Raw genomic sequence first — 26,497 nt, forward strand, 5'->3', positions numbered from 1 at the left:
CCGCATGCGGCTCGCGAGCCGCGGGTTGGCCACCCCTGACCTATTGCTTTAAGAATTGGCAGTAAATTCTCAATTTCTTCCAAATGATGCAGAGCTGCTGCTAAATATAACCAAGCCTCCTCTGTCTTTCAAAGTACATAGTTTTCCTTTTTTATGGTCCCACTATTTTCTTTCCATATATTCAGTTCGACAAGATACAAACCATACGCCATAATGTTCTTGTGATGATTCAGGCTTTAATGGTTTTCCTTAGTTTTAATCTCGTGTAAATCGTTACTCACTTTCCAGTTAGTGTAAATTTAGATTAGACTTGATTAGATAACATTATTCACCCCGTATTTGGGAAATTTCACTGTCACTGTAGCAAGAGGGTGACAATACAGACACCGGAAAAGACATTTTGGACATAAATAAATGGGTAATAAATAAGTTAATTAATAAATAAATAATTGTTTGTTACATTCTTTAACACAAAGGTACCAGTCATTTTTTGAATACCGTATTTTCATGACTATTCGGCGCATCGTATTTTTAGCCGCAGTGTCAATAACGAGTGCTATTTCTGTATTTTACACACACAAAGGACACACCATTCTTTTAGACGCAGCCAGGCATGGCATTTATTTATGGAATAGCGCTGTCTACGGGAGCAGCACCAGACGCTATTTCTGGTGCGCAGTGACTGCTGGATATATAGTCCTTTTGTCAATACACCCAGATTGACGGCTGCGATAACTTTGCATTAATAGTGTAAATATACTACAACGGCGAACACTAATTTGGTGCTACATGCACCAAATGCACGCTACACCCGCACGCTAAAAACACGATTTTAAAAAGGCAACTATAATTACGTTTTGTTAGGTGAAAGATTGATCCAACAAAGATTACCTTTTACGACCTTTCATCATTTTCCTAAAATGTGAAAGCCATACTTCATTAAACTGGGCTCGTAAACCCTTTTAATAAGGACATGCTTATTAACGTCTTGTTTGAAAATGGTGAAAGGTGAAGAAGCAGCACAATAAGGAAAACTCAAGAAACATGTTAGAACTCAGTGGCGAACAAGGGTCAAAGGTATATGGATCGGGACCTCACCGCCAGAGCGGCTTTGCCATAGTCCTTTAAAAAGATGAATAAGTTCCCCCAGAAAGGGGGGTTTTGGTAGGAGATCGCAGCCGGGGTCAAGTCTATAGTGCGCCACTTTCGGGTTGGGGTCCCGCCGTTCTCCCCCTGTCGCATCATGAAGATGCAGTCCTGTTCTGGCCAATGGGAGGGCAGCGTGTTGAGAGAGCAGCTGAGCAGTTCTATCACGACCATTTCAAAATAGAATACAGGACGCTACAAAAAGGTTTGAATTTTTTGGGATTTTGCGTTTCGAAACTGGAAATTTCTTTGTTTCTAGAAACAACATTTTTCATTGAGGCTTTTCATAACCTTAATATTATGTGTGAAGAGACGTTCGTAAGTAGAGATACCGCTATATCTAATGGATACAGTGTATATACTATGAGACCATGAATTGCCAAACCTGTGGTCAAATTGATTGGAAAATCAGAAAGAGGTGTGAAATGTAAAAAAGGTTCATGGTTCCTGCTCTACAAATATAGAAAGACCTTCCTTTGTTCATTCTAAAAGCCACGCCTCACCATTTATTTTAAACCTGCCTCAAACCCCATTCTTATTTCTCTGCATTTCCTTCAGCTCAAGTTTGAGTCATTACTGTGTCCTGCATGTTTTCACCTATTCCTTTTCTTTTTTGAGTCCTTTATTTATTTTTAAATATTCCCTAGTGTTGTAATTTTGTATACACTTTATAATGTTTCATTCATTATCTTTTATTCTCCTTCATGAGGTTAAACTTGTACTTTATTTTTAGACTTTTACCTATGATAAGAGACCAATTTGTCATCTATTCTCAATGTAAAAACCTTTTGTGAATTCACACTGTTTAAAATATGATCAGTTAATGTGATCCCAAGATCATTTATTAAATGTGATGAACTTATCATCTTTTATTCATCATACCAATCATATTTTTTCATTTTTGGAGTCGTCCTTTAAAAAAAACTTTTATCGATCTTATTTCTTTAGTCTGTAGATCTAACTCAATGATACTCAAAATGTATGATTTGCCATTACCCACTGAGGAGACCTTATTAATGTTTACAAAGCGAGTCATTAATGAATACTGGATAATGATGATGAAAAAAATGCTATATAATGATGGACCATAATTAAAAAAATAACTTCTAGATTTAAAAACAATGACAGTCTCTGGTATTAGCACATTAATGGATTTTTTGCAATCTGCCATTGTACAAGCTTTACCAGTGATATAATGAAGTACGTAGATGTTAAAGTGTAAATTTTTCCCTTGACTTTTTTAGGTCACAAATATTCAATTACGGGCCAGGGAAACATATTTAGCCCTTACTGACATTTATTTAAGTTTTTTCATTCTTTTTTTTGTATTAAATGACGGAGTAATGTGGAGGAAGCAAAATGACTCACTGATCTTGTTGCCCTAAGGGTGATGGGCCTCTGTCCAGGGTGCTAGAACATATTCATTCTTTCCCTCCTACACAGAACCAACTCAGACTCTGCTCTTCATACAAGTGCTATGAACCCAAACCCTCAGAACCCCTTCAGCATGAACCATCAAATGGCTCGATGTCCCCCACAGCGCAATGGTGAGAATAGCACTTGAACGCACTCATCCACTAGATGCATGTGTTTTGTAGTATGATTTGCCATGTATCCTCACAATTTTGCACTTCAGTATTCAGGATTATGTGTTCTTCCAGTTGTTAGAAAAATAGGTTTGTGTAGTGTAGTGGGTCAAGTTATTTTTTTAAAATTTTGTGTATCAAATAAATATTTTTGTTATTCTAAGACAGTGGTTCTTAACCTTGTTGGAGCTACCAAACCACACTAGTTTCCTATGCGCATTCACCGAACCCTACTTTAATTTAGAATACAATAATTAAGATATATAAATTCCTCGGAGCACTGATTGGCCAAGCAATGTCACGTGTTCCACTGCAGCCAGTGATTGTAGAGGCTCCACCTGACTCACCGAAACCCCTAGGGTCCGATCGAAGCCAGCTTAAGAACCACTTTTCTCAGCATTGGTTAAAAAATAAATACACAAATAACATGAAAAATAAAAGTTGAAATGAGAATTGGGGAAACATGGTAACGACTCCTCTTTTAATTCGAAAATGTGATTTTGAATTTTTTCAGCTTTGATTTTGCGTTTGTTTTGGCTTTTGGCCAAAAAGTTTCATTTCAGTCCATGTCTACTTTAAAACATTTGAAAGTCCTATAAGTATTATGAAAACATATCTAAATTGGAGAATTAGGTTACAGTATCTGCCATTTCTGAATGTCAACTTTTTATAGAATGATCTTAAACAAAATTCCGGCTGGTTTGTTAATATTATCTGAACCGTTTGTCCTGACAAGCAATGCGGGGAGTGCTGGATAGGTGCCGGCAATAAATAATTGGTAGAAAATGATTGGTAGAAAATGATTGCAATACATTTCCGCAAATAAATTTTCAGTTGAGCTATTATGATGTATATACTTATTTTTATGCAGAAAAATTATCAATTATTGGTCGCCGAACCAAAATTACCGCAATTACTCTCATATAAGCCACTTTTGTCAGACAAAAAAAAATGATGACTGAATCAAGGGTACGAGTTATATGTGCATAAAAAGTCAACATGCACGAAACTGCAAGTTGACAACACCATAACATCTTGTCGTGATGACACCATGGCTCCATGACGCAAGAGAATGCGTCATATACGTGCGGGCAGCTTATATGCGGGTAAATAACATAATTGCAGCAATTTTCCTCAGCCCTTCTTTGCATAGCACGACAAATTTGCAATGCATGCGTGCAGAAAAACACAAGACGCGCAACTGCTCTTGCACGCACATTGCGAGCATTTCTTCATGCGTTCGAGGTCAAATGCGGCAAAGTGTCTGCAGTGTACGCACACGCCAGCATGCGGGATTCAGGGTGTCACCCGCCTCTGGCCAGGAGTCAGCTGGGATAGGCTCCAGTACCCCCCGTGACCCTCATGCGGTTCAGAAAATGAGATTTTAAAATTTAAGTTTGATGTGTTTAGCCTGAATTTTTCAGTCCAATTTTCATGACAACGTGAATTTTACTCCCTGCTTTGCCTTGGGGGCATTCTGATTTTTCAGGGGGGGTTTCCGCAATTCATTTAATCATTACTTTATTTTGTCCTGCTTGTTTACATGTGTTTCTCGTGGAGGCTGGCATGCAGCTACTGCTAATGAGGCAGAGGTGGATCGGTCTGGAGACGGTAAATTAACATGGTCCCCGTACCTTATAATAGATATTACTTTGCACCAAATCACAAAGTATTTCACCTTTTTCTGCAGTCTTTTCTTTCCCTACCTTACCCAATGAAGAGGGTCTCATAGGTGTCAGTAAGCCCCTCCCCAAGCAGCTGTGGGAAGCCAAAAAGGTAAGATTGGTGCATGCTTTAAAAAATGTCATTGAACTGTGTTAAAAAAATATTCTTAAAAATATAACTAGAATAGTCCTGCATTTGAAAGGCAACCATATCCATACCATTTTTTTTCCTTTAGTGTCCTAGTAGTAAGCGGAAGGCAGGGGAGTGGCTTCTGCTTGGGAGTTTCAGCATGGATCTTTGCATGTTTATGAATTTGATGAAAATTATTATTTATTTATTTTCCCCCAGAAAAAAATCTGATGTAGTAAAGCTGCGAAAGTTGAAGCCACAATATTCGAGGGATTACTGTACATTAATATTATTGCTAAAAATCAGCAGTGGACGTTGTGTTTTAAATTACTAAAGTGGAGTTCATAGCAAAAAATATGGAAGAATTATATCCATGTACAAAATTTTATGGACCTCACTAAATATAGTTGTTTGTTATGTGAGGGATATATAATATACACACGTCGGTCTCAATGTCTAAATATTTAACATATTTGTGCTGCTTTTTTAATTTTTGGCAACCTATTAAAGGTTTGACCCACATACTTACCTCATTATTCCTTTTAGTCATTATTTCATCATTCAAATTTAGCTTTTTATTTGCCAAAGGAGAAGTTTGGTGAATAAGACCCCCTTATCTTTCTTATCGGAAACAAATCTCTTTCAGGCCCAGTCTCTCGCTTCAAGGCCAAAATCATGTGAAGTGCCTGGTATCAAGTAAGTACATGCACATTAGTACAGATGGGCCTTTATTTAATGGACTAACGGTTTGATTGTTTACTGTTTTTTCATTTCCAAAATTCACCTAATATTGTATAAATTGTATTAATTGCTAATTATTATCATTAAGATTTGGCATTACTTAAGGGTATAATTTTGGCTAACTAAAGATTGAGGTTTCAAACCTAGCGCTGATCTTTCTGTGTTTTGACGCTTGGTTGATGGAGGATTTTGAAGAGTTGATCTAAATATCACTCAATGACAATGGTAACTTATCTCTGCAAGTAATGCAATGGACTGTTGGAGTACTGGGTATAACCCACTTTTTGTCAAATTCCATATATGCTCAACTTTTAGCATGCCCAAGATAAGAGAACTGAATGAATCAATTTTATCTTTCAGTGTTTTTCCATCACCGGAGCAAAACCCTGGTCTCTCGCACTACCAGGGGTCTTTAAATACAGGGGGCTCCCTACCAGATCTCAGCAACCTTCACTTCCCATCCCCTCTCTCAACCCCATTGGACCCTGACGACAGTGGCGGATACCCCAATCTTAGTGGAGGGAGCAGTACTGGAAATCTGCCAGCTGCAATGATGCACCTTGGCATTAGCAATTCACAGGGTGAGTTCAAGATTTTCTTGCCCATTCCAATTGAATGCCTTTATTGTCATTATACAAGTACAATGACATTTCAAAATTCACCATAAAGTGCACACAGAAATAAGTATTCATAAAAGGATGTACATGCAATAAAATTGAATTGAGTTTAAAAAAAAGTGACTAAAGTGGTTAGCAGCGCGTTGGGTAGCTATGGAGTTTTAGTGCAACTATCAAAGTGCAAGGTAAAAATTTGCTGTGTTAAGACTGAAATAAAAGTCTGAGCACATTCCTTATTGATATGAATCTAGGAGTGTTATGTAATGGCATTTTAGATATGCAGTGACTACTTAATTGAGTCGAGATTAGGTCCTCCTAGATGTGTATTATCTTTTATGATGCTCTTTGCCCTTCCTAGCCACTGGGATTTGTAGATCATGGACAGGGAACCTGGAGGTAGGGGGCAGTTAATGATCCTTTGGACTTTGTTGATCACACTCTGCAGTCTTTTCCTGTCATTCTTTGTGCAGCTTGAGTGCCGCACTGACACAGCGTAGGTCAGCATCCTCTCTCTCAATGGCTTACCAGTAGAAGGTCATTAGCATGTTGGTGTTTAGTAGCTCCTCTTGAGTACTCTCGGAAAATGTAGCCTCTGGTGCGCTTTCTCGACGAGTGCTTTGGTGTTTGTCGCCCAATTGAGACCATCAGAGATATGCACCCCAGGAATTTGAAAGTCTCCACTTGCTCCACACATTCACCATTGTTATACAAGGGGATGGAACAGGCTTGTTCCGTCGGGAGTCCAGCCTGAGTTCTCTGGTTTTGGAGACGTTCAGCGCCAAGTTGCTGAGAGCGCACCATTCCCTGAGTCTACGGACCTCATCTCCCTAGGCCATCTCATTCCCCTTTGTGATCATCCCCGCCACCGTAGTATCGGCCGTTTGATGGTCTCATAGTGCTTGGGTCTCCGGTTGTATGTGTAGAGCGAGTAGAGTAGTGGTCTCAGCATGCAGCCTTAGGGCGATGAGAGGTGGTGACCCAGCTTCACTTGCTGGGGTCGGTTGACCCGAAAGTCCTTAATCCAGGGGCAGGTGGAAGCCCCAGATTGGCCAATTTGGGAATAAGAATGTCAGGTTTCTTGGTGGTAAAAGGCTGAGCTGTAGTCAATGAAGAGCATACTTGCATAGCTACCTCTGTTTTCAAGGTGGCTCAGTGCAATGTGGTGGGTGCTTACTGCTTTTTCGGTGGATTCATTTGGCCGATATGCAAAGTGATGCGGGGGAAGGCTTTGATTTGTTTCAGTAAAAGTTTTTCAAAGCACTTTTTTCATGATTGGTGTGAGGGCTACCGGGTGGTAGTCGCCCAGATTGTTTGTAGGTGAGTTCTTGGGGACTGGAATGATGGTGGTCGTGTTTAATTCTAGTGACAGGTTGAAAATACCTGGGAAGACTGGGGCTAGTTGGTCAGCACATGCCTTCAGTACCTTGCCTGGTTATTCCATCCAGCCCAGTGGCCTTCCTAGGGTTGACTGCACGGAGCACACTTCTCAGTCCACTCCCTCCACGTTGAGTGGGGTGTAGCTTTCTCCCCAGGTTGGTGTGGGATGTACTGGAGGTTGAGGTGGTCTGACTGGGTGCTGGGTTTGGGACTCAAAGCGAGCAAAAAAGTTGTTTAGCTCCTCTGCAGTGACGCACCTGAGTCAGCTAGAGTCACAGCTCGGCCCTTGTAGATGGTAAAGAACTGTATGTTCTGCCACATCGTTCAGGATTTGTTGAGTTACCATTCTTTCTTCCCTTTGTAGTCCCCTTTGGCAGCCTTGATGCCTCTCCTCAGGCCGTAGCGAGCAATGTTGTGGAGAGCCCCGTCTCCGGATCTGCAGGCTGCATCACGGGCCTGGAGGAGTAATCGGTTTCCGGTTTGGTTACATCTGGATGGTCTTGTCCATAGTGAACCTCGCCACGCAGTACTTGATGTAAGACAATAGTGTCTGTGAATGTGCCCAGGTCCACATTATGTAAAGTCTCCCACACGTTCGTTTTTGGGGATTTTGTCGGTTGAAGGGAGTGTATGCTGGGACCATGAACAATGAGAGGTAGTCTGACTCTGCCAAGTGTGTTAGTGGTATGGCTCTGTATGCAGACTTGATCTAAACATGGTCCAGAGTTTTATCCTCTATTTTTATACATTTCACATGCTGGTAAAATTTCGGCAATACATTTTTGAGATCTGGCTGATTATAATCTGCAATGGTGTGTGCGCCACTTGGGTAGGCGTGCTGATGATTGTTGATGGTGTCCAGTAGTAGAGAGGGCGGTTCTCACATGAGCATCTGGTGGTATGTAGACAGCAGTGATGATAATGACGGTTGGCTCCGTGGGCAGAAAAAGGGGTCTGCATTCACCCACATGAATTCGAGCTCTGGGAAACAGTGTCTATCCAGAACACTGCTATTGTTACACCATCCCTCATTCATGTAAATGCAAAGCCCACTGCCTCTTTTTCCCACCGAGTCGCGAGTCCAGCGTGCATCCTGCTAGCTCCACAACATGTTGGGTATTTCTGGTGTAGGCACCTCTCGGTTATGATTAGCATGCAGCATTCTCGAACGTAGTGATTCACGGCAAGCTTTAATTCCAAATCATTTGTCTTGTTTACAATGGATCTGATGTTGGAGCGTTAGAAAGCAACGCTTTCAGGTGTCCACTTGAGTGTTTTTTTTTTCCTAGAACAGATTTAGTGGTACCTCTACATATGAGCACCTCTACATACGAGCAGCTCGAGATATGAGGCAAATCTCTAGATACGGGAAAAAATTCGAGATGCGAGAAAGCCAGGTAGCCAAGACATGAGAGGCTGTTTATCATTGTAGCATCTCTTTCGTGTATAACAGATATATATGACCCCTGAGCGGAGCGTTGCATTTTTTCAGTGTTTTCCCCCCGCCCCCTTAGCCTGTTAGCTCCCGTTAGCGGAGGGATTTCGCACATTCAAGACCACTTCTTGTTGGCAGGTGGTCGTGCGTTATCCCATTGTGAGGACATTTGTGTGCATCATTTCCGGAATATTTTAAAGGGAATACAACAGCAAACAGCCCATTGATAGCGAACGTGAGGGTGGAGGCGTGGTAAACCGCTAACCCGGAGAACAAAGGTAGAAAAAATGCGTCGGATAAAAAGTGTGTCAAATTATTTGGCGATAAACGACTGAAAACATTGAAATAACCACTGAAAGAATGTCTATCATCGATAGACACGATCTTGTCTTGTGTACTTACTGTCCATATACTTTTTGTTTCATACTGTCACTTTTTGTCACACAGTTTAGCCAATCACATCCTGTTTTTTAGACCGTGGCACTCCTTCTGACCAGTTCCTGCCAAAGCAGGGCACCTCACACTTAAACCACTGCTCACATTTTTGGGCTTGAGATGCGTATCTCTGTCAGCCAACTATGTGTGAGCTCAGTGAATGATCTCTCTGTTTCAAACATTTTAACTTTGTACTTTGGCTGCCACGACTGCTCCTTTTGAGGTTCAGAAGTTTGTGTCTATGTGCGGTTGAGCACAGTTCAGCCTGACTGAGCAGAGACACAGGAACTTTTGACCCGTCTCAACAATAAGCTTCTTTTTCCCTCTTAGTTTTCCTCCATTTTCTGGATTGAGCCTCTCCGTCACGCAATAAAGTTCCGTAATCACACAATATAGGCTGGTGTCTTTGACTGGTCTTTCGTTGGAAATGTAATACATAATGCATTAAACGGTTGCAGCCATAATTTTTGTTGAATTCTTAATGCCTTCACATTTACTAGGCTTCACTGGTTTATTAAGTCATAAGCTAAAACGATAGTTTGGTTGAATTTAGATCAATCCGTTTTTGCTATTGTCGTCATTTCAATAGGGACCCACGCTGGCGAGTCATTTTCTACATAAATTAGAAAAAAAGCTGATAGCTGATGATTGATTGTTCCAATGTGCTTCTGGTAAAAACTGCTGTTTGTTGAATATCTTTGATACATTACATATTATTATCCTGATATGGCCTCATCTTATTTACAAACAATATTTGCAGCTATTTGTATCCGACCGACCTAGAAACTGTTGTGCAAATTAAGGCCAATCTTGCTGTAACACGTACAGGAATCATGACTCATTTTCAGCGCCTCGAATCCGGTTGAAAAATTATTTGATATCGTTCATGTGTTTGTTTTGCAGGCCTTTCCTCTTCTCTGAGTAATCCTACAATTCAAGTATCCCTCAACAACTGTCAGCTACAGTCTTCTCTTAGCAATCCCTCCATAAATTCTTCTCTGCGTCTTTCTGGAAACTCCCCTCGGCGAAGACCAGCCCCCATCAGCCCTCTTACCCTGTCCCCTGGTGCTGAGCAGCGTCGAGGTCTATCTAAGCAGTTGTCTCCCACCATGTCCCCATCGTTGTCCCCCATCACACAGGTACACATACCAAGCCTTTGTAGAACTTGGGTTATTGCAGATTTTTTTCCCAAAAATACCACAAACAAAAAGATGTATTACTCTACATCAGGGGTCTCGAACCAATTCCACAAGAGGCCACCACAGAGGGTCCTGGTCTTTGTTTTAACCGATCCAGTGTCGACAGTTTAACTAATGAGCGATTGTTTAAAATAAGTACCGCCTGGCTGAAATCAACTGATTACACCTGCAATAGGTGTCCGCTTGTTCGGTTTGAATGAAAATTAGCAATGCCTGCGGCCCTTTGAGGACCGGTTTGAAACCACTGCTCTACATAAAGATGACCTCAGGTATAGAGTTTCAAACATTGTGAAATTGAAGTGCAGCAGGGTGGCCCACCCCATAATGTGGTTCAAAGGATAAACAAAACTAAACATCCCTCGCCACGGTCATCCAAAGAAGTTGAGTGTACTCACTCGCCGTCATATCAAGAAGTTGTCTTAAGGAAATCAGGCAAGACCTAAACCCTATTGAGTATCTGAGGGACATCCTCAAACGAAAGTGTATATTGGTGGCCACACACAATATTGACATTTTGGGCCCAATTTTTTGATTTTAACTCGGATTTTACTTAATTTTGTTGGCAGCATTTTACACATTGCTGTCCAAGCTCTACAGTAACTACTTAATATTCTATCAAAATATAGTTTCTTCAGTGATGTTTCATAAAAAGCTAATTAAAAATGTAGGAATGAAAGGGGCGTACTCATTTTTGTAAGATGCTGTACAATATATCGAGTAATGTGAAAATACTTGAAATTCAATTCTAAACTAAGGCCAATGTACATTGATTTAAATGCTTTCAACAGTTTAGGAAAATCATCCTCAAGACTCTTGTAATGGGTATTTTCTTTATTTTTTATTTAGGGAGTTGCTTTAGATACCAGTAACATGCCACGGGAGCCACCCCCTCCCTATCCAATTTACCAGCAATCACAACATGCAGTGGATCAGACGCGTCAGTGTCAACAGCAGCAGCAGCATCAACACCAACCTGTTCCCCCTCTACAAAGCATCACACTGGACTTCAACCCACACCAGGTCAGTGGCAGAAAGAGGGTCTCCATCCATGTATTTAGAAAAAACACACTACTGCTGTTTTTTTTATTACAACATTCAAATGTAATTGCAATTTATTTCAAGTATTTTAATAATTTGACTTTGTTTTGTTTCATAGCACAACAACATGGCAGCCCTCTTCAGTGACTCATTCATGGAGCAACAGTATTCAAATCGTCACAACAAAACCTTCCCATACCAGGTATGCAACCACGGTTGAATACGTTTTCCAGCTGTTTATATATAGCAGCATTAAGATTTGAAAAATACTGAACTTGAACAATTATTGTGACACTAATGAACTGGTTAAGTTTCCACATGACGCTGATGAAGACCTCTAAGGTTAGAGTTTAGACCAGTGGTTTTCAAAGTGGGCGGTACCGCCCCCCGGGGGGCGGTGTGAACTTTCAGGGGGGCGCTGACGAATAAACAGGCGAATGGGGGGCGTTGAAATAGTGAAGGGGGCGATGGAGCAATTACAGTAAAATGTGACGTTGGTGTTTGTAGAAAGACCGGAAAAATTGATTGTCTGTGATAAAAAGTCGACAAAAAAACAAGAAACGTTGTCTGCTCGAGCGCTCACGAGCAGCGCGCATATACCGTATATCACTAATTGTCGCGAGTTTATCGTCGATGCAGGCGACTGGGGAAACCACCACCATCCAGTCAGCCGCAGAGGAGCACACAATAGCGCGCCGGCAACGCTTAACCACAGACGTATGCGCACAGCGTCCGGCTTAATGCATCAGCTATCAATTTTTATGATTCGAGGTGAACTGCGCATTGGTCTATTAAAAGAAACGAAATTAGCGAATAATATCTGAGGCGCCTGTCTTCTATTTATTTAAGCTTCGTTCGTTGGAAAGGGGTAAAGAGGGGGGCGTTGGCATTTTGGCCCGGCGGTGAAGGGGGCGGTGGCCAAAAAAGTTTGAAAATCACTGGTTTAGACTGTACCATTTGAAGGATTTATTTCTGACACTGAGAGCGGGTCTCCATTAATATGGGTTCATTTGGGCACAACGGATGCAGGAAAAAACAACAGAGCCACGAGCGCCTAGCTGAGGAGCTCTCGGCTCGTTTCCATTCAAGCTCTGCAGTCGTTCATTTAGACTGAGAAGAGAAATGATGCAGAAAAAGACAGAAATCACACAATACTGTGGTTCAATTTGAACAAAAAAAGTTAAAAAGATGGCAATAACCTATTAGAGCATACCTGATGTGTCAGAGGTGGTATCCTCTAAGTAGCCTATCATGACCTACAAAATATACACAACTCAAATGTCTTCTTTTAATCAACAAATTGATAAAAACAGTTGGACACTTTCCCTAGCTTTGTTTGGAGTGTGTGTAGAATTGGATCAATCTGTTTCTACTAATCACAAACATAGTCAAAAAGAAAGTAGTCATGCACACTAATGATATTGCTATTGTTAGGAAATGGGTAAAATGGGGCCAGATGTTTAAATATTTGCGTCAGACTCAGTCCTTATACTGTTTCAAAGCTACATTTGCAACTGCATCACATAGCTCCGTGGCTGTGATGAGCTGCACTTGGTGCTGCTTAGCTTAATGGGGTGCTGGACCTGGAATTGGATGACAGGCCCAACCGCCCCCTTGTCTGTCCCTGACACATGGAGTATACTGTTATTATAATCACCCCAAACGTAAAAGAAGACATATGTATCTTTTATGTATGTACATAAAAGTATCTCATTCCATCTCATTTTCTGAACCGCTTTATCCTCACTATGGGTTGTGGGGGGTGCTGGAACCTATCCCAGATGACTTCGGGCCAGAGGCGGGGGATACCTTGAATGGGTGACAAGACAATCGCAAAACACGAGGAGACAGACAACCATTCATGCTCAGACTCATACCTAGGGGGAATTTAGAGTATCCAATCAGCCCACCATACATGTCTTTGGAATGTGGGAGGAAACCGGAGTACCTGGAGAAAACCCACGCAGGCCCCGGAGAACATGCAAACTCCACACGGGTGGACCGACGTGGATTTAAACCCAGGACCCCCACAGTGAAGCAGACACGCTAACCACTCGGCCAGTAATATTGTCAACCATAGTTTAATTGGATTTCATATGTACAGTTGTGGTCAAAAGTTTACATACACTTATGAAGAACATAATGTCATGGCTCTCTTGATTGAGTGATTTGAACAGATACTTCTTAGTCACAAAAGACATTCATGAAGTTTGCTTATTTTATTACTTCATCAGAAAAAGTGATCAAATCTGCTGGGTCTAAAATATACGTACAGCAACATGCAACAGCAATTTTGGTGACTTAGAAAGTTGTGTCAGTGAAATGAGCTTCATAGCATGGCCTCTTAACTTCTTGTGAGTGATTGAGGGACTACAGCTGATGACTTCTCTGAGGCCATTTAATAAGGGCTCATTTGATGCAAATGCCCACAAACGCTACAATGGGAAAGTCAAAGAAGCTCAGCATGGATCTGAAAAAGTGAATCCTTGACAAGTCAGGAAAATCACTTGAAGCCATTTCAAAGCAGCTGCAGGTCCCAAGAGCAACAGTGCAAACAATTGTTTGTAAGTATAAAGTGCATGGAGCGGTTTTGTCACTGCCACGATCAGGAAGAAAATTCAAGCTATCACGTGCTGCTGAGAGAAAATTGGCCAGGAGGGTGAAGATTCAACCGAGAATCACCAAAAAGAAGATCTACCAAGAATCAGAAGCTTCTGGAACACAGGTGTCAGTGTCCACAGTCAAGCGTGTTTTGCAGCTCCATGGACTGAGAGGCTGCTGTGCAAAAAGGAAGCCCTTGCTCCAAAAGCAGCACCGTAAGGCTCGACTGAAGTTTGCTGCTGATCACATGGACAAAGATAAGATCTTCTGGAGGAAAGTTCAGTGGTCGGTCGAAACAAAAATTGAGCTGTTTGGCCACAATGGCCAGCAATATGTTTGTAGGAGAAAAGGTGAGGCAGGTGAGGCCTTTAACCCCAACTACACCATGCCAACGTCAAGCACGGTGGTGGTAGTATTATGCTGTGGGGCTTTTTTGTTGCCAATGAAACTGGTGCTTTAGAGGGAATAAATGGGATAATGAAGGAGGAGCATTACCTTCAAATTCTTCAAGATAACCTAAAGTCACCAGCCCGAAGATTGGGTCTTCGGCGCAGTTGGGTGTGCCAACAGGAGAATGACCCCAAACACACATCAAAAGTGGTAATGGAATGTCTAAATCAGGCTAGAGTTAAGGTTTTCGAATTGCCTTCCCAAAGTCCTGACTTAAATCCCATTGAGAACTTGTGGACAATGCTGAAGAAACATGTCAATGTCAGAAAGCCATCAGATTTAACTGAACTGCACAGATTCTGTCAAGAGGAGTGGTCAAAGATTCAACCAGAAGCTTGTGGATGGCTACCAAAAGCGCTTAATTGAAGTGAAAATGGCCAAGGGACATGTTACCAAATAATAGCGCTGCTGTATGTACATTTTTGACCCAATAGATTTGATCACTTTTTTTCTGTTCACCCATAATAAAGTCATAAAAGAACCAAACTTCATGAATGTTTTTGTGACAAAGAAGTATCTGTTCAAATCACTATCAGAAAAAAATCAGAGTTGTAGAAATAACTGTAAACTCAAGAAAGCCATGACATTATGTTCTTGTATGTAAACCTTTGACCACAACTGTATCCATGAAATGTAATATTCTCACTCTATATTTGTATGTGTGTATATACATGTGTGTATAGATATAGTTATAGATATAGATATAGATATAGATATAGATATAGATATAGATATAGATATAGGTATAGGTATAGGTATAGGTATAGGTATAGGTATAGGTATAGGTATAGGTATAGGTATAGGTATAGGTATAGGTATAGGTATAGGTATAGGTATAGGTATAGGGATAGGGATAGGGATAGGGATAGGGATAGGGATAGGGATAGGGATAGGGATAGGGATAGGGATAGGGATAGGGATAGGGATAGGGATAGGGATAGGGATAGGGATAGGGATAGAGATAGAGATAGAGATAGAGATAGAGATAGAGATAGATATTGTTAACAAAAACATTTGAAAAAACAAAAAATCATGGAATTGTTGAGTCTGGAAACATTGTTTTGACTAGATCTGTAAAGTCATCAGCTGCAAAGGGTGATTTGTTGTGCAGAACTTAATCATGAGCGTAAAGCTTGGCCTTGTAGGATTTACTTCTTGAAACGTACTGCTGTTTTTAAGAGGCAATTCAAATCATAAAATACAATCACTGCAACTATGACGTTCTTTTGGCAAGGAACAAATAAATAAATACACTCATGCGGAGCGAGATTTTATTTCACTGCTCATAATGTTTTTCCAGCATAAACAGAAGTAGCAGTCCGTCAATGTACTTGTATTGCTGTTCAAAATAAATACGATAATGCAGAGCTAGATTTTATTTTACTATAAATCTTTTGCACCATAAACAGAAGTATCATTTTATCAATATATGTTTATGGTTGTTGCTTTTCTTTTAATTTTGTTTTCCCGTACGATTTTTTTTCTTCCCCACTGTATTCCATGTGTTAAAAAGATTGACAATCACATGCAAAAATGGGGTTAACTGGACGAGACGACAATTATGACATGAAAAAAAAGAAAGCGCATTAGAGATTTACCAGAGATTTGAATCCTAAATATCCTTATTTTGAAGGCGAGCTAACCACAAATTCTCTGTACTGCTATCATTACTTGTGTTGATATTTTTGTTTGGTGATATGAAGTGCTATTTGCATTTTATGTGTTTTGTAGTATAGTATTTAAAAAAGGATGACTTAAGCATGCCTTGTTATTTAACTAACCTGGTAGGAAATGGTCTGTCTAATTTTAATGTGTCCGGAAGCACTTACTGAACAGTCGCATTGAGTGATAGCTTAATGGAAGGCACGTGAGAAGCATTGTAGACAACAATTCTGTTTTCTACTAACATTATAATTTTTCCAATGGCAAAAAAAATGAATCCCCCTCTTCTGGGTTAATTACATCATCCATAAAACATTATATTACACAACTCAAAGCTTTTTTATGTCCTACATTTTAAATGCAATGAAATACACTAGGAAGAAAATTTTAAATTTCAATCAATTTTAAAACGATCTGGGTGAATTAATTAAAACAAAACATAGCTTGCATGTCAGTGTTTGTACAATTCCTTGAAAGTGCTCGAATTTCATGTTCATGTTTTCAAAGTTGTGAAAAATACTTGATTTTGCGTACTTTTAAAATGGTTGATAGTGTTAGGCACCCAATCTAAAAATATACATTATCAAGTTAAGAAAAAAATTAATTTGCTTTGTCACTGATACATGCTCGTACATGAATGGTAGGCTTGTTAAACACTCTAAATTGCATTTAGTATGTTTGAAAGTGAGCATAAATGGCTGTCTGTCTGCCTTTGTCCTGCGATTGGCTGGCCACCAATTCAGGGTATCCAATGCCTGCTGTTCTCAGTTTTCGGGGGGAAAGGGGGCTTGGTTGGGTGAGAAGAAAATATTAAATAAATCTAAAATTATTTGCGGGGCAATAATAGTGCAAGGGAGTTGCGACCAGAAAGATAGTGCCCATGTTGCTCTTATGAGCAGCCTCTTGGGTCCACTGTATGCTCGTATATCAAAATTTGCCTCGTATCTCAAGATAAATATTTGTCCGAAATTGTACTCGTATCTCAAATTGCTCGTAAATCGGGGCACTCGTATGTCGAGATACATTGTACTCTGAAAATCCCCACGCAAGCCCAGCGAGAAAAATGCAAACTTCACACAGTGAGGACAGACCTGGGATCAAACCCTCAACCCCAGAGCTGTGTGGCTGCACCGCTAACCAATATTGTTCATTCATTCATTCATCTTCCATACTGCCTATCCTCGAAAGGGTTGCGGGGGTTGCTGGAGCCTAACCCAACTGTCTTTGGGTGAAAGGCCGACTACACTCTAGACTGGTCATAGTCAGTCATAGGGCACACAGAGACAGACAACCACTCACACTGCCACCAAGTTGGAATCGAACCTAGACTGCCTGCACCAGTGAGGCTGAAGAACCACTTCACCAATAATGTAACCAATAATGTAAAATAAATAAAAACTAAATAATGGACATTAACAAGTAGATCTGTTTTTGAGAAAAGACTGATTATCGGCTATGACTGTTTTTCATTTTAGTGACATCTCAAAAAAGGGTTATTATTTCTCTTGATGACCAAAATCACTTCCACCCCAAAAACAAACAAAAAAATATTATATTTGTCATGAACTTTTCATTCCCCAAGAGGACTCCCAAAATATCTGAGGCCTCCCTTTTACCATTGTAGTCTACTGGCAACCTTGCTCTCCGCTTGATTCACCCTAGCTGATGTAACAATTGTGCTACATTTTATCTTGCAGGCCTTCTGTGGTTGCTGGGAACATAGATATAATTCAGCATTACAGCAAAACTAAAATTGGATGGGTCACATCCTAGAATATGCCACATTTTTAATTAAAATTCTTCATGAAAATTGACTGTGACAGTAGTGGTGCTCTATAAAAAGAAACAACATGCATGTTGAGCCACTGTTTTTTTCTGCTTTGTGCCATCTCTTTCTAAACCATCTGGCGACAAGTTGGACCAGTTCAGTCTGTTGGAAAATACCATGAGCTCCACAGCGGGTGGGTCTTGCCTCGACCCTTCCTCGTCTTCATTCTACTCCTCCCAGCCAGTTCTCACAGGCCTGGTGGGAAGCCATGGGAACCTGCATGACCCCATGACCATGGCTTCAAATATGCTGTACTCCAACTACAGTGGAGGGCTGCCCAACATCATACTTACCGGTGAGTGACCACCTGCTTTTGCATAAGGTAACAAAATACTACATAAAGAGGGACGTGTGAAACTACAAATAAAAATGTTCATACTTAGAAGTAACAACTTATCTTTAATTTACAACCTGTTGCAAGATAATTTGGAAAATTATTTGCATGGAAAAACTCAAGAAAGTATTGAGTAAATGAAACATCATGAAATTGTAATTTCTGTCGTTAAAAAGCATCAGGTTGTCATCAAGATAGAGCTTTTTCAAGTTGAATAATTTGATATTTTGCATTTACAAAGACAGGTATATTAACTTTATGATAATGACCATAATAATGTGCTTTTGATTCATACAGTATTTCAGAAATACCACGTACGATCATTTTTCTTAAGATTTTCCCTTCGAAGTAACACATTTGTACTCCCTATTAAAACCATGAATATGGAAGGGAACATTGTGAATCAGGGGGCGGCTTATACGTGAGAAATTGTAAATTTGACCATTTTAAGGGTTTGGCTTATATGCAGGGGCAGCTTACATGCGGGTAAATACGGTACATCTTCATTTCGATGACCTTAATACACGTGTACGTCGGATTATCGCAGAACGTGAGTTTTTTCCCGTTTTATGCAAGATACTGTTTATTTTTGGATGGACGTTAAAATAAATTTTGTTTAGCGTTTTATCTGTTTATTTTTTCTTTGTTTTGAAATAATCAGGCGTGTTGTCTTGCGTCATTTTGTCGTGATATCATTGTGTCGTGCCGTCGTTGGGTCTTGACGTCGTCGAGTCATGACATCATGGTGTCGTTACGTCTTCGTGACATCATTGTCAACGTGCAGTTTCGTGCATGTCATGTTTTTATGCGCACATAAGCCGTATCCGATTCAGTCATATTTTTTTTTATCCAACGAAAGTGTCTTCTATGCGAGTAAATAAGGCAAATAAGTGACAGGAGCATTAAGATTACGAAGCATAACATGATGGGTCTTCAGGCTGCAAAATTGCCCTCTCCTCGGATATGCTATCTGATTATAGAGGGTGAAATTAGATATGATGCCTCGTGCATTAATGTTTCCCTGCTGTTGTAAACTATTAATGGGGTTATTTCAGGTTAACTTACAAACTAAGAAGGCAGTGGGGAGAACCTAACCACCCTTATTTCTATATCCCTACAGATGAGTCCAGCCCCAGTCTTTCAAAAGACATCAGCAATGTGCTCTCCACGGTGCCGGAGTGTTTCGACTCGGAAGGAGTCTTCCCCCTGGAAGACGAGCTCCACATCGAGCCCCTCAGCCTGGACGGTCTGAGCATGTTGAGCGACCCCGATATGGTCTTGCCAGACCCGTCTGTGGAGGATACGTTCCGCAGCGACAGACTCTGAGTGGGACATTTTAGACTCCTTTCATGGAAATGTAGAGACAGTCACATTTACGATAGAAGGAGCAAAGTGCATGAATTGGAATATGCATGTTGAATTGTGCATACACCAGCATAAACGCTCGCGCACACACTTGAAGTCGGATGTTAAAGAGACCTGGTTTACACCTACTACAATAAAAGGTACCGTCACACTTAACCCTTTATAGCACTAGTGATGTTTTTTTATCATTAAAAAAAAACACTCACAAACAAAAAACATCCAAGTAGGCCCAATAATTATTTGGTATACGAATGTGGCCTATGTGACCAAAAATATAATGTCCATATATTTACTAAGAATTATTTTTATAAGATTGAATTATGAATGTAGGAATAATGACCATAAAAACTAAATTTTAAAAAAATATTATATATTTATGGTCCCCAAATACATACTAAAGTTTCAAGAGATTTTTTTTTGAATTATTTTTTTAATATAGTATTTAAATGAGTGCCCTATGAAAGGTTCATCTTAATTCATACTCAGACATGTATAGTGGAAGAAAAGCAGTCACAGCAGTCGACTACAAATCTAAAAGTGTTGTAACAAACAAGTGAGGCAATTCATTGAAAAATCTCAGCCGTTCTGCTTTTTCTTCTCGTCGTGGCCATGGAAGCCTTGTCGCCACGGTTACATGGCACGGCAATCCCATTCCTTAACAGATGCCATTGGGATGCTAACACACAATCCACTTTTCCCAAAGCTTCCGTGCATGAGCGCATGTCAGATGTGTGTTGCAGGCCACTGTGCCCAGGAAAACATCCACTTCCACAGTTTCACCTTCTCGAACAATCGTGTAAGAAAAAGAAAAAAAATCGGTCGCCTAGAATGGTGATCCAACTATTTTGAAGGTGTTTGCCACAGAGATATACTAACATACACGTTGCAATTTTAGGATGATTAGAATGTATTACAAAACAAAAAGGGCAAACTGTTTACAAAGATATTTTAAGTACATGTTACTGAAGGACATAAAGTAGATTTATAAGAGCTAAAAATGACCGTGTGCTGCATTAAGGCTATAGCCCCTCAGCAGGGACACATTGTATGCATCAATTTAAAAACTTAAATTAACTCTTCATTTTTAAATTTTTTTTTTTACATTGTCATTTGAGTTTTGTACCAAGTTGTACTAGCGCTTACACTGTGCTTAAATGTTGTGTGGAAGACCTTGCTCTAAAACTGCTGTGGATGACTTGTCTTAGCAGCACAGTAATGCACATGCTCGGAGAATACGCAAAGTGACAAATCACGTGGACACGGGACACCATGTAACATTGCACTTGGGCTTTTTATTTTAATTTTTTTTGCACTGATTGGTTCATGCTGTCTTACACCTACCCAAATGTTTTTTTTTTTAAATGACAACCCAAAGACATTGAATGAAGCCATTATAAGGAAGTTAAGATTCTTGGCTTGATTTCTAAATGGTGCACCAGTTTAATTTAGTAACTAGGGATAACTAGGGATTTTCTATGGTTGAAATATTTGGGTTATATAAAGTACAGGTGATGTTTTTCTAACAAGTTCACAGGGAGAAATTTGCCATTTTGGGGCATCCATTGCCCACTTGTCTGTTTCACTGAAAGTCAGGGACTGCAATTTAAAGAATTATATTTTTAATATTGTAAAATCAAGGTGAAGATGCGTTGATCTGGCTTTGCACTTCTAGCTATGCAACTTGTTTTCTTTTTTTTTTTGCTGCCTGTTGAACAGGTACTTCTACACTATGCAGTGTAACTAACCATTAAGGTTTTTATTTTATTTTTTTTATATATGAGCAGATCATATTGTGAAGTCCCAATATTACATGTGTTCAGTGTCCACTGGTGTTTGTCATCCCTCAATCTGCTTCCGCAGGGTGTCACCAGCCTGAGAACTAAAGTGTCGCTATTGCCATTTTGAGCAGCACTACATTTGAAACTCCTTAGCTTATTGGCCGCCAATGAAAACCAAAAGCGTCCAGTCTGTGTGAACTAGGAGTTTGGCCGCGAATTAACCAATGTGTATTGGCGGCCAGCCTCCCAGATCTAATAAATTGAATGTCTACTTATAACGAGCCCATTTGAAAATCATAGCAGGAGGATGAAAAATGTCAACCAATTGGAGAGGTGCCATCGTCAATGGCATTGGAAGAGTGGAAGGCAGAGTTGGCATTTTACTTTTCAGGCCCAAGTTGACGCAGGAGTATTAAAGATCCTTCACCTTTGCGATATCTCATTAGAAAATGAAGTGGGTGTTGGGAATTTGTTTATCAGAGTTTATATTTAGTTGAAGCTTCTATACATTTGTACTGGCTTTGATGTGAACACCATTAGGCGCTGTGGTCTCTGTGAGTGATGGAGTCACTTTTAAGCTTATTTTTCTGTGTCTGAAGGTCTCCAAAATGTATTTTTGTCTGTGTCCCGCCTGTTTCCTTCTCTGTCGCTCTCTCAATGCCTGCCTTCTGCTGCCTTACATGTTTTAGAAACTTTATTTTATATTCCAGCTAGCCACCGCTTCCCTGCCTGTGGTTCTTCTCTCGTCTCTTAGTATCAATTTTGCGTATTTTTGTTGTTTTTATTTGATTTTTTATTTTTTTTTTAGTCTGGCCTACTTTTTAGCTACATATGATGTACAGTTCTGTTATTTAAAAAAAAATGTGCCCACTTGTGTTACTACTTATTTTGTAATTTGATCTTATTTTTCCTCTCATAAGGTAAAAATGTCTTGGTTTTGAATATACGTTTAGTGCTTACCCTTTTGGTTTAATATAAAGAAATAAAGTCATAACTGTATAATGAATGATTGTTTCTGTTCCTTTTGTGACGTAGATGGCACTAAAGGTGCTTTTGTCTATTAATTTTATGACGACCTGCTCCCAAATGTGTTCAGTTCACTGAAAATGTGTTAAATAGAATTGTTGAGGTCAACTCATCCAAGAAAGCTATATGAACTGCTAATTTTACGAGGTTATTGTAATCAATCTGGATTAAGAATTTATGAAGCCAACGTTACTAATTGACACCAATTTGATTGCATCAATTTCATACAAAATTACCAAAGGTCTTATGAAACAGTTTATATTTTGCTATATGACATGCTCGTATATAACGTACAAGTATAGTAGGACATATTGGTGGACATTTCTGTGACTGCTTTGGGTTTACGAGTACTAAAAGAGCTAACCCATTTGAAATTGTGTGTAAACCCCAAAATTTTAAGAGTACTTTTTAAAGTTCAGTACATATTTTAGTTTAAAAAATGTACACTTTCTCTTCTGAAAAACATGGATGGCCTCCTCCTTATGTTAAGAGGAAGTGTTCCCGTGTCTATGAGAAGGTGAATGAAATCTCAAGACTACCAAGGTAGTGTAGAAAGAAATGTGCTGCCCGGTGTCAGGAATTGGTGGCCCTGACCTAAATCCCATTGAACATGCTTTGGAGGAGCCAAAATATGCTACAATATACAGCAGGGGTCTCTAAACAATTCCAGAAAGGGCCACAGTGGGTATGGGTTTTCTTTCCAACCTATATGAGGAAACCTTTCCACCAATCTGGTATCTTAGAAGTGCAATTTGTGGATTGCAGTCAGGTGGTTCTTGTTTCAGCAGAAACCTCATTGGTTAAACTTGGTGTTGGATCGGTTGGAACAAAAACCTGAAGAAACAGTTTGCAGACCCCTGGAAACCTTGACAGACTTGATTTTATAGTTTTATACCACTTGCCGTTGGGCACCACTGCGTCCACATATTGATTGGAAGTATACTATGATGTCCCCAATGTGGTATATGGCAGTCCAATCTACCACACTAGTGACCAAAAGCGACCCTCCACACCTAACTGGGAAGGTTCCCACAGCAGAGTTTCCAAGAAGGTCCGAAAAGGAGGATTGGTTTTGATTTTTTATTTATTTATCGTGTTTATCATCTAAATGGGTCTTTTGACATCAACTCTTCCAAGTCACTGCATGTTCTGTTCTGGTGGCTTAGAAAGCACAGTCCGGAAACTAATTTTACCTCATGGGAAAAAAAAAAACACAAGCAAAATTCAAAGTATCCACGAGGGGTTGTAATGCATTTTACCTATTTTCTGTAACAAGAAAAAAAAACATTTCCAGATTTGGAATGCCGAGTTCTGTCTTTAGGGTAGTTGCTGAGCACAAGAGAGTATTGACACAGTCAGCAGTCCACTTTGTTCCAAAATAAAATGAACATGAAACAAGGTAGACTTTGTTTTTGTTTGTTCCAACCAGACTACTTTTTAGTGACAATTATGACAGTCAGAAGTCTCATTTCATTATCTGAACCAATTTATCTTCATTAGGGTTGTGGGAGTAGGGGACTGGAGCCTATTCCAGCTGACTTTGAGCCAGAGGCGGGGACACCCTGAATCGGTGTCCAGCCAATCGCAGGGCATCAATTTTGCTCATACTCATACTTAGGGGCAAAAAAACCCACAAAAGCTCCACACAGGTGGACCAACCTGGATTTGAACTTAGGTCCCCCACTGTGAGGCAGACGAGCTAACCACTCATCCACCTTGCCGCCCATTTCTGATTAAATACTTTGATTGTTTGTAAAGGAATATACTGATGGAGCATCTTGAACCCAAGAACCAATGAATCCTCTCGGATTAAAGTTCACTATCAAATTACATCATTTTTCATGGTGAAAATTTTCACGGAAAGCCTTTAAAGAGTGCAATTGAAGGATTGTAGGTTCACATAAGTACCTGGAAGAAACCCACACAGGCCTGGGGAGATCATGCAAACTCCACACAGGTGGACGTGACCTGGATTTAAACCCAAAACCCCAGTGCTGTGAGGCCGACGTGCTAACCACTCACTCCACCGGGCTGCCCCAGTCAGAAGGCAAACATTCAAATATGACAGCAAGGCTGCATTCAAAATCTCAGCTTTAAATAGTACACATCATTGACCTCTTAAATTTGACATCAATATTCTATGGTTCATTGGAAATTATTTTGATTGATAAGTGAAATGACACCATTTGTAATATTATTTAGACCAGAGTTTACCAATTCTAGTCCTCGAGGGCTCCATCCAGTCTGTTTTCCATGTGTCCCTTCTCCAACACACCTAAATCAAATAATCAATTTAACAGCAAGCTGTCCAGAAGCCTGCTAACGATCCTGATTATTTGATTCAGGTGGGTTGGAGGAGGGAGACATGGAAGACAGGTGGCCTTGACGACCGGAGTTGGTGACCCCTTGTTTAGATTATAAAGTAGCACATGAGAGTTTGATGTGCTCCCAATGTGGTTGTGCACATTGTTTTATTTATTAGAAGAAAACAGCAGACAGGAAGCGGTTTTGCAGACGGGGGGAAAAAGGAAGCATATTCGGAGCGATGGAGTAAAATTTCTAAAATACAGGGTGTTCCAAAATGTTTGAGCCCATTTCGTTGACCAATCATTTTGAGAATTTTTTTTGGAATGACCTCAAATGTTCACAACTTGTGTAGAAACGTTTCAAGTTTTGGTGTGTAATGTTTATATATATATTAGCATCATGCTTATGCATTTATCTATATATTGACATATTTATTTATCTTGTTGGGTCTGAAGTTACAGATCCCCATACTTACCAACCGTGCACAAAGGAAAAACGTGGCATGAGACTGTGTTATATTTCAAAGCAACCGCGCGGCTGGGGAAGGTTGGAGGCGCGAGTCCATTATGGACACGCGCTCGGCTCAGCAGACCTTCTCCTCTTCCCCAGTCCCAAGTCGCGCTTTTATTAAGTTTCAGCAATGATGTCATGGAAAAGGTACAACAGTCACTGAGACATGTTAAAGACATCATTATGATTATTGACAGGTTGTTCTTTGTTATAGGGAATTTGGATGCCACGAATCCTTGCATATAATCTTTCAATCCGTGTCACGGTTAAATGTCATAGGGACCTCCAATCAATATTACAATCATCAGTGTCATCACCATCATAGGTGTCACCAAGTGTCACTGCTTGGCTGCGGATCTGTCATAGAGCCAATAGGAAATATGTATGTCCTTTGAAATGCACTTGTTAATGTTTTACGCAACTTTACATTCTATATGTTTATTTATTTATATATCCCTTAATTTATATATTTATATATATCTATGTGTATATTTATTTATGTTTATTTGTTTATTAGTTGTTTAGTTTGTTCATTTATGTATTTGTTTTTATTTATTTATTCAGTTATTTTTATTAACTTATTCATTAACTATTGTCAAGTCAACTATGCAGAAGATACGATATAATACGAAGGACATTCAAACTAAAATTCTCAAAATTATTGGCCTACTCTTGGATTGGATGTGATCCAGTAGTTGCCTACGTTTCAGTACCTTGTATCTTGCTTTTTGGCTGCTGAAAAAAAATGGAATCACGTATTTATAGAGTATAATCACTAAAGAATATCAATTTACCGAATAATTGAATAAATCCATCATCCCATCTTGCCTGAAATCTGCCACCATTATCCCTGTCCCTAAAACGCCAACCATTGACAGCCTGAATGATTATAAGCCTGTTGCACTTACGACTGTGATCATGAAGTGCTTTGAAAAGTTGGCCTTGTACAATGAATGTTTTAACGTGGTTTCTTTTTATCTCCCAAGTTACACATTCAATATTATTAAATAAGACGTGCCATCTTCCAAACTGTATTCTTATATACTCTCTCTCTCGATGATACACTTTTTTATTTTTTTATTTTCTGAACCGCTTTGTCTTAATTAGTGTCATGGGGTGCTGGAGCCGATCTCAGCTGTCTTGGGAATGAGGCGGGGCCTGAATTGGGGGCCAGCAAATTGCAGGGCACAACGAGACAATCCACCATTCACGCTCACACTCATACCAAGGGGCAATATAGTGTCCAATCATCCTACCATGCATGTCTT

The 26,497-nt window shown here is 39.9% G+C and overlaps 1 protein-coding gene across 4 annotated transcripts in view; it reads left to right on the forward strand.

The window, feature by feature from the left end:
- crtc3 (CREB regulated transcription coactivator 3) overlaps window positions 1-22,392 on the forward strand; it is a 44,449-nt gene extending 22,057 nt beyond the window's left edge. For 2 of the 4 annotated variants that reach the window (XM_077712682.1, XM_077712684.1), the window contains 10 exons: window positions 2,590-2,693; window positions 4,305-4,343; window positions 4,423-4,508; window positions 5,173-5,222; window positions 5,628-5,848; window positions 10,035-10,270; window positions 11,177-11,350; window positions 11,487-11,570; window positions 17,997-18,204; window positions 19,364-22,392. In XM_077712682.1, coding sequence (XP_077568808.1) covers window positions 2,590-2,693; window positions 4,305-4,343; window positions 4,423-4,508; window positions 5,173-5,222; window positions 5,628-5,848; window positions 10,035-10,270; window positions 11,177-11,350; window positions 11,487-11,570; window positions 17,997-18,204; window positions 19,364-19,569 — 1,408 coding nt within the window. In that variant the 3' untranslated portion in view covers window positions 19,570-22,392. Of the gene's footprint in view, window positions 1-2,589; window positions 2,694-4,292; window positions 4,344-4,422; window positions 4,509-5,172; window positions 5,223-5,627; window positions 5,849-10,034; window positions 10,271-11,176; window positions 11,351-11,486; window positions 11,571-17,996; window positions 18,205-19,363 lie in introns of all 4 variants that reach the window. The other 2 variants (XM_077712681.1, XM_077712683.1) reach the window with 1 other exon arrangement.
- Window positions 22,393-26,497: the final 4,105 nt, after the last annotated feature.

The sequence above is a fragment of the Stigmatopora nigra genome, chromosome 3 (genome assembly GCF_051989575.1).
Source record: "Stigmatopora nigra isolate UIUO_SnigA chromosome 3, RoL_Snig_1.1, whole genome shotgun sequence".
Classification (NCBI taxonomy): domain Eukaryota; kingdom Metazoa; phylum Chordata; class Actinopteri; order Syngnathiformes; family Syngnathidae; genus Stigmatopora; species Stigmatopora nigra.